Here is a 13,008-nt window from a genome sequence, read left to right on the forward strand (position 1 = left end):
ATGAGGCCTAACATTATAGAGAAGACATAAAGCATAAAAACCATTTAAAACCATAAAAATCCATAAAATAATTGAAAGAAAGAAGAATCACCAACTTACTAATGACTTTGATAGCTTTCCTTTGGCTTGATGGTTTGAGGGTTCAACTCTTGTTTGAACAAGAGTGGCCAACCAATCTTTGGAAGAGGGAAATGTCAAAAACTAATGAATTATTAACAAATTCATAGTTCTTGGCTTGGGTGGAGTAGAGTAACAATGCATTAGACATTGTTAAGTTTCAACAAAGGGGAAGGCCTCTATTTATAGGAAAAAGTGAGCTCCTAACCAAACAAACTGATTCTAGAATTTTCCAACTCAATTTGGTCAATTTTTGACCATTTTTTGGTCCTTATGAAGGGTGTTCATGGTCGAGTTTGCTTTCTTCTGTAAGGGGGATGAGTGCCAAGAAGATGCCGAGTAGTTGTGAGTAAAGTAAACACTGGCGATTCACGGTGGTTTCAACCACAATGGTTGATTAGGATGGAGCCTACAATAGGAGCATGCAAAGTGCTGCAGATTCAGCTACAGATTCAAGTGCTGTTTCGAAATCAGATTTGGGAGGCGAAATCAGATTCAGGAGGCAAAATCAGATTTAGGAGGCAAAATCTGATTCAAACATAATCAGGCTATGCAGAATATTGAAGAAGAATCAGTTTGTCTATTTTTAAGAAAGGGTGTAATTCGAATGGTGGTCTCCTTTGTCAAAATTAAGTCATTAACAAAGATGATTTATAGAACAATACCCATGTCTGTCTTTTTCACATAAAGTGAAAAATTGGTTATGGATATATGAAATCTTAGTGAGACAAGACACTCTCCTATATCCTTTCTCACTTGGATTTCATGAGTAGTGGGTTATAATATCTTTAATCTTTCTGTTCAAGGGAGTGTCCAATAAAGATACATTTTTCTACCTTGGGATCTAATTTACTTCTCACTTCATATGGCACATGTACATAGGCAATGCACGAAACACTTTCAAGTGTGCCACATGTGGTTTTTTATAGTAAACTTATGTTCATGCATCATGTCATGAGTTGCTCTGCAGTGGGAGTTTTGTTCATAATATAAACTACATTTGCTATTGCTTTAGCACAAAAATAAGGAGGTTTCCCTTTCTCCTTCATCAATGCACATGCAACTTCTATAATAAACATGTTCTTCCTTTCTACAACCCTATTTTGCTATGGGATATACCTGCATGTGAATTGCCTCTTTATTTCATGTTCTCTCTAAAATATTCATGTTCTTCCTTTTTACAACCCTATTTTTTTGTGGGGTATACCTACATATGAATTGCCTCTTTATCTCATGCTCTCTTAGATGATCATTAAATTCATTGGAGAAATATTGTCCCCCACCATCCGATCTTAGCCATTTTATGTGCATGCCTTTTTTTTCTCAACCATTGCCTCAACCTTTAAAAGTGCATAAACACCTCACTTTTGTATTTTATGAAATATACCCACATATTCCTAGTGTCATCAATGAAAAATACATAAGAGTGGCATCCTTGGGTTGATGATATCTTTTTTGGTCCCAAAACATCAGAATGCACCACATCCAATGGTCTTTGACTTACATTCTTATCATGTGGAAATGTATGCTTAGAATGTTTTCCCAGTTGGTATGTTTCACATACTTTATGCATTAAATCCACTTGGAACTTTAACAAACCTGTAACAATGCTCTGGGCCTATATATTTTTCAACCACCCTACTGAATATTGGCATGACCAATACGCTTATGCAAAATGTTAACGTCTACAATCATACATATACCATGTACAAACATTGCAGCCTTCACTTTAGGCATGTTTACATCCACCAATGTAAACATTCTACCAATTTTATTAGCCTTTGCAAGCACGTGGCACTGGTATCAAAATCCTTTGACCATTTGTCCAATAGACACCATGTTCTTTGTAATGTTTAGAAGAAGAAGTATATCAGCCACATACTTCATTTTACCATCTTGCATAGACAATAGAACCTATTCTTCTTCTAAAAGCTACACCATTTTGTTGAGGTGTGTAAGGAACTATGCATTGATGTTTTATGCCTCATGCAATAATAGGATGCATAGTGTCATCACCTATTACCACATACCTTGGTTTTTTCATTTTATGTATATCTCTAAACCACTCTCCAGCATGACAGCTCATGTGGGTAGAAGCGCCCAGATCAACATACCATATATCTCCAGCATGACAGCTCATGTGGGTAGAAGCGCCCAGATCAACATACCATATATCTCCAGGGTCCCTTACATCTGCAGTCATTGAATATGTTGCATCATAAAAATCCACTCACTTCTATCTTTGGCTTACTTACTTGAAGATGCATAGTTCCCTTACTGCAGCTTCCGCCTTTTAATGCCATTCTTCTTTTTATAGTAGTCCTTTTCTATATGACATGGTTTGCCACAATAATAGCACTCCATTCTATTTCCATTCTGGTTTTTTTGCCATCCACCTTGGCGTCTCTAGCTCCCCATGCCTCTAGAGTGATATCTTCCTCTTGTTTATACATTAGAATCTTGTTATGTTGCCCATGATTTTTGTTTCCCTAAAATGGTCTGCACCTCGGCCTCTAGAGGATGGTCTACCTCTACCTGTACGAAGGTTGCTCCTGCATAGAATATAATTTACTCTTAACATTCTTTTCCTTGACAATGATAAAAAGGGCTATAAGATTCTCAAAGTTTAGGAAGTTTTCCCGAGTTCATATCGATGCCCAAAACTAATCATACTCTTTGCCAAGCTCTTTGCCAACCTCATACAATGTGAATGACACTAAGTCATCACCATCAATTGAAGCTCCAATAGAGCCAAGGCATCTACAAGCCCTAACTTTTAATGAGTAATCACTGATACTCATCTTATTCCTCTACACATTTTGCAGCTCTTAATTTAGCTGCATCTTTCTTACCTTGGTACTTGTGCTATACAACTTAACCAAGGTATCCCATATATCCTTAGGTATCGCCATATCCTATTTATCAATATATCCTTAGGTGTCACTATATCCTATTCATGGCCAATCATAGCCTGTGTTGATATGCTAATAGACAACCAATATATCACTTTGGTGGCTCTCTCATGCCACGACTTAAAAGCCTATGCCTATTGAGGAGTGATATTCTCTTTTGAAAGCTCTCGCTCCTTCTCGTCACCTTAAATAAACTCCTAGTATCCATTTATCATGGGGAAGTTTCTTATCCTGAACTTCTTATCCAGCTTCTTACTCACAATTTGGGATAGACCATCTGACATGATGATTATCTGCCAACTTACAAAAACTTCTACACTTATAACAAACCTACAATCTCTAACATAGTGGTATTATAAACTTGTTATATTGTAACTATATGTGAGCTAGTCACACAAATATACATCCACCAACAACATGTAAATCTCAGATTCTTTACATAGATTTTCGTACAATCGAATTTCTACTATAATTTTACACTGAACTAGAAATTGGGCATACACACTTAAAATCAACACTTTCACAAAGTGCTGTAGAAAACTTGTGACTAGAAATTGGGCATACACACTTAAAATCAACACTTTCACAAAGTGCTGTAGAAAACTTGTTGAGCTAAAACATGGCCCAAAAATGGCCTCAAATCCAAATTCTAGAATCACTTAATCCTATGGACCATCCCAGACAATGTAATGCTCGTTTACCTCACCGCGCGAAGGTTGCCACAATGTAATTCCCCCTTTGCTTCACCCCGCGAAGGTCGCCACAATGTAATGCCCCCTTTGCTTCACCACAAAGGGTGCCTCAAGCTGTGATAGTGCACCTTGCTGTTATGCTTGCTTGCTGCTCTTGCCTAGCAGTTACCTACAAAGGTTTACTTTTAAATCAAAGGGAAAGAGATGCAGTTACCCTTACCCGTGTACTGCCACTTCCTTTGCTTGTCTCTTGAGCTCTTCACAACGTGAATCGATGCACTAATACCATGAGAAGAATGTGGGGGAGAGGATGAGCTTCAGCTCCTTTGTGCAAGCAAACACACACACACACATACACACACACACACTAGAGAAGCATACAAGGGAGATGGATGGCTGAATTTTCTTCTATTCGCTTCTTCTTTATGATCATAACATAAAGATAAGAGTTCATACTATATGGGAAAGTGCTTTGCTATTATAACATATAAAAATGGTCGGTTCATAGTGTGAACTCGACTACATGAGTAGGCGCTATACCTATTCCATGACTCTAGTACAATAAGTGGTTGTCACATATAGCCTGTAGACCATTTGGTGGTATATTACCCATAATCTCACCAACCATGCTAGTGGCGTAAGTGCAAAGTGGTTGTCACATATAGTCTGTAGACCATTTGGTGGTATATTACCCATAATCTCACCAACCATGCTAGTGGCATAAGTGCAAAGTGGTCATCTTGGCATGTCACCCATATCTACACTAGTTAAGCTCGATATCTCATGAAGTGTGCCACTATTTTCATGAGCATGCACTAAGATGCAACTTTCAATGTATCGCAAAAAGAAAGGATGCCTTTCATAGTCAATAAGCATGAACATGAGAAGATTTTAAACAATTTTCTTACTTTTTTTTATTACCCTTTGTTAAAAGGCTAGAGGGAGAAAGGATGTTGTGATCTAGAATGTATATTAATATTGAGATAACATGAAACTTATATGGTTTGGTGACCTACAAGTTGGTGCAAGTACATAATAGTAATTGCCGTACGCTAGAAATAACTTTTAGCAAACACAATGACGCTTATCAAAGAGTAATTGTTATAATGTTTTGCCAATCTTAAGCCTAAAATAAGTACTGGCCACTTATTTGCAAAATTTTATTTATGGGGCCATTGCTCAAAGGTAGAAAGAGAAATTGAAGAACTATAATTAACAAATTTCCTAGCTATTATAATTTATATCAATGATATACTTTTTCTAATATAAGGTGTATCAAGTTCATGAAGTTATTAAAGAGCTTGAATTCATAAGATAAAACCTTAGGGGATGGATTATTTTAAAAGCTACACATATTAACACTCTCAAAGCTACACATTCTAACACTTTCATAGGTACTTAAACAAGCAAATAAAGGTTACTGTTGTCTCATCCTTTTTTTGCCAGTGCGAGTAGGGATGAACCCACAACTTCACGTTTATGACTTCAACCCCTTAATTAACTACACAATGGGGACATGTATCTACTACCTTTAGGGAAAGTACGGCTAGTTCTCTAGATCCATAGTAGATCTCACAATATTGCTTTACCAGTGTTTCTTATACCTTTCCTATTTTCACCATCTTTCCCTTAAGACGAGGAAAAGTCACTATTTACATTAACATTTGTGTAGCCATAATAGCAATCAAAGAAGGTTTATAATTCTAATGTTAGTAATGTTTCCCTCGGTAAAAATTATAGAGCATAGAGTACTCCACTTATATTAGTGATTTGAGTGCATGAAAAGCTTTTGTTTTGCTTGAGTTTTAAGATAGTGGCTACTCATAAACTTTTTAGCTTACATTGTTTAAAAAGCTTCTAGTAACAAATACAACATCAATTGATTCTCTCTTTTTGAGTATGTTTTTAATCGATTTGGAATATTTAATTTTAAAATTGGCAAGCATCATTATCCATAAAATATGGCTCACCCTAGCTCTAAAAACTTGCAAAAATTTTAATAGATTACACTAAGTTCATTTTATGGAATGATTGAATTGTGCTTGTGCAAGGATATCAATAGTGACATATGTCATGGAGGAATTCGATAAGCTTCAAAAGTGACATGTTCCCTATAAAAATCTTGGAAGTGTGATAAACTCTTAAACATTAGGTCCTTCAACCTCTAGATATGCCTTAGATGGTACTTATTTTACCCTAAAAGACAACAATCCAACCTCGTGCTTTTGTAATCGCTTTAAGAGTCTACCAACTTCCAAGTTGTGTAATAGATTGGCATCACACTTTTAACCTTTGGAGGGAAAATTTTAACATAATTTTAAAAAAACTATGATGATAACAACAATGAGCTTGGTATAATGGTGTGATTTAAGAGTGAGTGAAGTACATAGTTGTGCGAGAAAAACAGGTGTAAAAGTTTTAATTTCCATTTAGGCTTTTTTGAATTGCTAGATTTTGATGGGTGTGAGGTTGAAAAAACCTACAAATGTTAAAAAATAAGTAAGAATTACCATTTTCCATGACAATAAGAAGAAAAAAAAGCATTGCTGAGCGTGGACAATCTCATGGACCTGAAGCAAAAGCTTGAGCAAATAGCATGGACGTGAAGCAACTATGGGACCATGCAATGTGCATGGCCTTTCAATCGTGTTTCATCTCTATATCTCTCTCTATATTATATAAAGGAAGAGTTCCACGAGACTGCTACGTGGTAACATGGTAAGAATTTGAAGGTTCGGGACATAGTTGGGAGGTTCGAGGAGGAGGTTGAGGAGGCACTTAGAGGTTAGGTAGGCTCCTACCCATCGAAAGATGGGTGAGGTTAGTGGTATGGGCAAAGGGCTTAGTGGGAGGCTTTGAAAGTTTTACGCCATGTGATTGAGGGACGCTAGTTCCCGGGGGGGGGATTGCCTTTTATTTCTCCTGAGCTCGCCGAGTGATGCGGCCTGCCATGGACTTTTGGTAGGCGTCCCACTCATATAAATCGGTACACACGAGTCATGACCGCCAGGCTGCAAAAGCTGTATACACCACGCTTTTTTTCTTCTTCTTTTTTGACCGGTGACACCTTAGCTTGAACCGTTCAAAGAGTTCAAAATCCCCTCCCAAACAACCATATTTGAAAGCTAAGGGTTTTTTTGACCGGTGACACCTTAGCTTGAACCGTTCAAAGAGTTCAAAATCCCCTCCCAAACAACCATATTTGAAAGCTAAGGGTTTTTAGGGAAAGGGCGGTTAAAGAAATAATGCTTCATCCATTAATATATATTAAATATTCTCCCAAGAAGAAGAAAAAAGAAATAATGCTTGAATAAATAAATCATTATTGCCCCTTATTTTTTTTAAAACTGAAATCTTGTATATTATGTAAATGAAAATTTGGTAGAGAGTGTTTTTCGCATCCCTTCTATGCATCAAATTCATGCATGGCTCATCAGATGGGTCATTGCATTTTGGGCAATGTGGCGCTATCTAATCAAGATTTTATGGAAATGTGACAGGTAAGGGGTTGGGTCCTTGGGTTGGGTGTTGAAGAGGTCATGTGGTGGGCGCCCACACCACACGAAATAAGGTGAAAATTTTTCAACCATTACAATTTTGAGCTCTACCGTTATTATTATTAGTTAGATTTACTGAAATTATTATATATATATATATATATGATCCTAACCTCCTTTTCCTTTGCAATGATCGCACCAAGTAGGCCAAACCATAGCCTAGTACCTACGTAGTCCTCCTCTCTTCTCTTCACGGGTCCCCTCCGTCTCGTCTCTCTCTCTCTCTCGAGTCTCACTCACTCTCACACGCACACGCCACCCCCAATTTTCAACCTCCCATCGATTCCCTCCACTGTATCATTCGCCCATTGTAGCCATGCCGGCATGTCTTCTTCCCTTGCCCTCTCCTTGCACCCGTCTTTGAGCTTTCCATTGATCCTCTGCCTCCATCCTTAAGCTTCCATTTATCCTCCCCTGATCATCTGTTCATGACCATCTCTATGGCTGGCCTTGAACCAGGTACGCCGCCATCTTCCCGCCTCCATGTCAACTCCTTGAACTCTTCCTTTCAAAACCATCATCACCAATTTGCTGACCATCACCACCAATATCAGGAGCAGCATGATCAGCAGCATCAGTTTCACCAGCTTTTGCAACTTCATCACCATGGCCATCATCATCTAGCTCAGGCTCATCTTCATCAGAGCCTGCAAGAAGAAGAGAAGCAGCAGCAGCAACAACAACACCTCAACCAGCAGCTTGCCGTTAGCCATGAATCCCAAACCTCTGAAGATGACGACAGCAGAAGCAGTGGCCCCAAAAGCAAGAAACGAGCCACCATCTCCAACACAGCCCACGGCGGCAATTCCCAGGGAGAAGCCCCCGAAGTGGCCAGGAAGCCCCGCGGCCGGCCGCCCGGCTCCAAAAACAAGCCCAAACCGCCACTTATCATCACACAGGACAGCGATAACGCCATGCGGCCGCACTTACTGGAAGTAGCCGGTGGCTGCGATGTTAACGAGTGCGTGGCAGAGTTTGCAAGGAGGAGGCAGCGAGGACTGTGCTTTCTAAGCGGGAGAGGAGCGGTAGCTAACGTGACGTTGAGGCAACCCATGGCACCGGGGGCGACAGTGACCTTCCAGGGACGGTTCGAGATTCTGGCGTTGTCGGGGGCGTATCTACCATCAGCGGCGGACAAGTCGGCGGCGTGCGGTGGGCTGACGATTTCGCTGGCGGGGGCGCAAGGGCAAGTGGTGGGGGGCAACGTGGAAGGGGTTCTGATGGCGGCGGGACCGGTGCTGATCGTGGCGGCATCTTTTCTGAGCGCCCCATATTACCGCCTGCCTATGAACGAAGACGAAGAAGAGAGGCAGCCATTGGAGCAGCTCACAGATGGTAATCATATTAACAATAATACGCATATTAATCTCCCTCTTTCACCTCATCTTAATCATTCATCGGTGGTTCCATCGGAGTCTTGTAACAACATGGCCCTCTTCAATGCTCCCACTTACATCGCCCCCTTGAATTGCCAGCTCCCCCAAGAGGTCCTCGCATGGGCTGCCGCAGCAAGCAGTCGAGCTCCCTTTTAGACTACCTTTTGCAATAATTCTATTTTGCAAGCTTTGTTGCTTTCTCTCTCTCTCTCTCTCTCTCTCTCTCATGTATCTAATGGATTTTTGCCCCATTGCGTTTTGAAGCTTTGCAGATTGTATCTACCTCTCTTCCCCATCTCCATGTAACTAGGACACAATCTCTTTTTGATATTGATACTGGAAGGACAAAAGTGTGTCTCTCGTATCGCTTGAGATTCACTTTGTAACGGCTTTTTGGTTAATAATAATATCATAGAGAGATAGAGAGAGAGAGTGTGTGTGTCCATTTTGTGGCTCATTGTGTTAACTTTCTTTTCATTTTTTAAATCAACTCCATTCATGTAAACCAAGCTTGAGAAAGCCATTGATTATTATTTTTTTGGGTAATGGGAACCGATTTTATGTACATGACTTGTTCGTATACAAATTGATTTTGTGCAAACAACATTCCTTTTAATGATGCACTAAGATGTATAGCCAATTTATGGGTATAATTAGGTTGTATGCAAATCCATTTTGTGAAAACAATCTTTGCTAGTTTAATTAGGTTAGGTTGGATATTAAGCTAGAAGCATGTCTCCTTTTCTAGTATAGTCTTAAGTCTTCTTATGATAAACAAGTAAAAGATAGATAGCCAAAGATGATGAACAAGTAAAAGATAGATAGTCAAAGATGATGTACATAAGTGCATTGATGATACGTACTTGCACAATGAATAGTTTATACATTGAGAAGTTTAGTTTGAGTCATTCAAATGATTTTGAACAATATGAAGTGAATAAGATGGAGCACCCCTAAAGTAACCCATTAATGAGTGTCAAGCATATCTCAAGGGATGTGTGCCTTTTTTCTATTTGCACTACAAAGTACTTGTAGACCTACATTACAACATATTGGTGCTTTTAATTGCCCTTTATAGAGGCTGGCCAATTGTAGGGGGAATGCATGCATATGTCCCCATTGGTGATGTGCCAATGTGGCTACGTGTTCAAAGGACAAAAATGGGTCTTTGCATGCGAGTAGACCAAGGGACCCGCTTGTCCATCCATGTGGGTGTTTGAGCTCAAAGAGAGTTTGCGCTAGCCATGCGCGCACATGGGTGTTCCCCTGCCCCCCTGATTCATAGCTTGCATGTAGGTTTCATGCTCTTTTAAGTTGCTCATCGCTTTGCTCTAGCACTCCATACCCCTCTTCAATGTGTTTCTTTGGCATGCCAGCAAAAAGAGACACATGCTCTAAATGCATAGGGTCTCTTGCTTTGTTTAAAGGCAACTCCATGGATTTGTAGAGCATCTATGGGGTGTTATGTGCTCTTTGCGTCCTTTTAATCTTTGCCATGGCTTCCTTGCTCGACCTTAATGAGTTTTGGAACCAAGAAGCATTGCGGAGATCGGTTTGTCAGGGATGTCCTCTTGCACCCCTACTATTCTTAGTAATAACAAAACCCCTACTTGCCAATGTGGTAAGAGGGCTTCTTAAAGGCCTTACTCTCTCAAAAACTGACCTAGAGATGACCATCCAGTTTGATAATAACTCTATACCTGCTTATGAAGAGTCTAATATAGATGCTTTCTTGTAGGTAGTTGACGAGTTTTGTCAATTATCCGGGTCTATTAATACTATTGCAAAAGCAGAAGCCCTTCTACTAGATCGAGGTGATCAAGAATGTTAACCCCATTTTGGAGCATCTCTCCATTACATATAAGAGAGAGCACAATAAGTGTCATGAAATGGCACTCTAAATGTTTTAATTATGAGAATAGCTAGCTATGTCACAAAACCATGTAATTTGTAAACATTTAAGTTTTGGGTGCCCAAGTGTGAACAAGGACCAATTGTATAAATAAAATTATTCTCATAGTGCAAGACACAATCTCCCTTTATGCCAATTAAGTCTAGTCTTATCTTCTTGCTCTCTTGCTTGTCTATGGGGTGTGTGTGTGTGTGTGTGTGTGCGTGGCATGCGTGTGTGTGTGTGTGTGTGTGACAGAGAGAGAGAGAGAGAGTTACATTCCTCCACAGTTTCAAGAATACATGAGAGTTTCAAGCACTACAAGATTTAGTTTCAAGAAGCTAAATCTGAGATCACCAGCATGTTTAGCACACCCAAAAACCCTGTGGGCTAGCTCCATTACTCCCAATTGCAAGGCATGATGATGAATTTGGAGTTTTTCTCAGAAAACAAGGCGTTAACGAACTCGTAAAAATTTACAGTTCTACGCGGCGTTTTGACGAGCTGATGCAATGGGGTGAAGCGTGGGGAATCTGGCTAGGTGTGGCTAAAGGCTTTTGGGCTAATGTTGAGGCTAAAGGGAGAGAGAGCTCCTCCACCAGCTGGGGGTGCAGAGGTTAGTTGAAAATAGACTAAAAAGAGGTTTAATTTTTAATCACTAGCAAGGTGATTAGCAAGATAATTAGGCTTAAAAATTAGATAAATCCTAAGCTTGGCTCTGATACCAAGTTAAATTTATAGCAATGTGATGAGCTATGGTGGATTAAATGCAAGAATAAGCATAATTAGCAACAAGTGATTAGATGATGATTAAGACGAGATTAGTGATCTAATAGGATAATGTAGGTATGGATACTCAAAAACCAGCAATTTCTCATTAGGCCAATGCCTCAATTTATAGCAAGATGCCAAGCATCTAATCCCACTGATTTCTCCTTGATTTGTGCCACCTCCCCTACATCTGGGGGCACCTTTTCCTAGAATCTTTTCATACCCCTATATTCACGCATGCTATTGTTGAAATGAGTGATGCTAGAGTGCCAAAACACCTAGCTAATTTATCCCACATGAGCTATCATAGCTTTGTTGTGCGTTCCTCATATAAAAGGAGGACATTTGAAGCATTGGAATATAAGCACAACATCTCAAGTCGTTCTACGAGTACAAGTTTCCATCTTGTAACCTAACTGAACTTGAGTCTAAACTTAATTAGCACATACTCATCACCATGAGGATTGTTCATTTCTATCCACCTTAGATTAGTGTTGTTATGAGTGTAGGATTAGGATCTAATTAGGTAGTTGATTAGGGAGCTTGATCCATGAATTTCATCATGCTATCATAGCTTGGTTTAAGCTCCCTATATCTTAGCATTTATCTTTCCTAACCCCACATTAGTCTAATCTCTTCACAAATCATCTCATTGGTCATTGATCACATCCTTATCTTCTTCTTCTACTTGTGGTCCAAACTTGCTCAAGCTTGTTCTCCTCAATCTCCCCACCATTGGCCAAGCCTTTCAAGAGGCATCTCACACAAGCCTAGGCAATCCTCCAACTCCAGCCATTCACGCCAATTCGATGCCAGCAACTCGCAAATCGCGAATTAGTGTCGACTGGTTTTCTACACCATTCTTCATGTGTACTTCAAATTGGGGCAAGCCCCTTTAGGAGCTTGTTTAGCAATAGCAAGAGGAGTCTAGAGCTTGAATTTGGTAGCATATTATCCACTGAACTGGTCATGACAAGTAGAAAACCGATCACCGTGTTTAGGGCAAATAAGCTTGTTTGTTGGGGTTTGAGCTAAGGTTTCCTACATAGGCCTCTTCCACACTTCAAGCACAATATCCTCGTGCAAAAAATCCCCTTCAATGATAGTTTCCCATGGGTGTACTACATGTTGTTCCCCCGCCCCCTAATCCCCATAGCTTGCATGTAGGTTTCATGCTCTTCTAAATTGCTCATCGCTTTGCTCGAGCACTACATAAACCTCTTCAATGTGTTTCTTTGGCATGCCAGCAAAAAGAGACATATGCTCTAAATGCACAGGGCCTCTTGCTTTGTTTAAAGGCAACTCCATGGATTTGTAGAGCATCTATGTGGTGTTATGTGCTCTTTGCGTCCTTTTAATCTTTGCCATAGCTTCCTTGCTCGACCTTAATGAGTTTTGGAACCAAGAAGCATTGGAGAGATCGGTTTGTCAGGGATGTTCTCTTGCACCCCTGTTATTCTTAGTAATAACACAACCCCTACTTCCAATGTGGTAAGAGGGCTTCTTAAAGGCCTTACTCTCTCAAAAACTGACCTAAAGATGACCATCTAGCTTGATAATAACTCTATACCTGCTTATGAAGAGTATAATATAGATGCTTTCTTGTAGGTAGTTGATGAGTTTTGTCAATTATCCGGGTCTATTAATAGTACTGCAAAAGTAGAAGCCCTTATACTAGATCGAGTTGATCGG

General features: G+C 39.8%; 1 protein-coding gene across 1 annotated transcript; it reads left to right on the top strand.

Annotated features, from left to right (window-relative positions):
• The first annotated feature begins 7,430 nt into the window (after positions 1-7,430).
• LOC147622165 (uncharacterized) lies at positions 7,431-9,153 on the top strand. Its single transcript, XM_086823264.1, has one exon. It carries the CDS (start codon positions 7,707-7,709, stop codon positions 8,808-8,810), a length of 1,104 nt encoding a protein of 367 aa, XP_086679390.1. The 5' UTR covers positions 7,431-7,706; the 3' UTR covers positions 8,811-9,153.
• The last annotated feature ends 3,855 nt before the right edge of the window (positions 9,154-13,008 follow it).

This window comes from Cibotium barometz, chromosome 29 (genome assembly GCF_041138505.1).
Source record: "Cibotium barometz isolate CiBa-2024 chromosome 29, ASM4113850v1, whole genome shotgun sequence".
In the NCBI taxonomy this organism is placed as follows: domain Eukaryota; kingdom Viridiplantae; phylum Streptophyta; class Polypodiopsida; order Cyatheales; family Cibotiaceae; genus Cibotium; species Cibotium barometz.

What these genes read in the sequence shown, in the direction of transcription:
- LOC147622165 (XM_086823264.1), top strand. Translation starts at nt 7,707, where the DNA reads ATGACCATCTCTATGGCTGGCCTTGAACCAGGTACGCCGCCATCTTCC.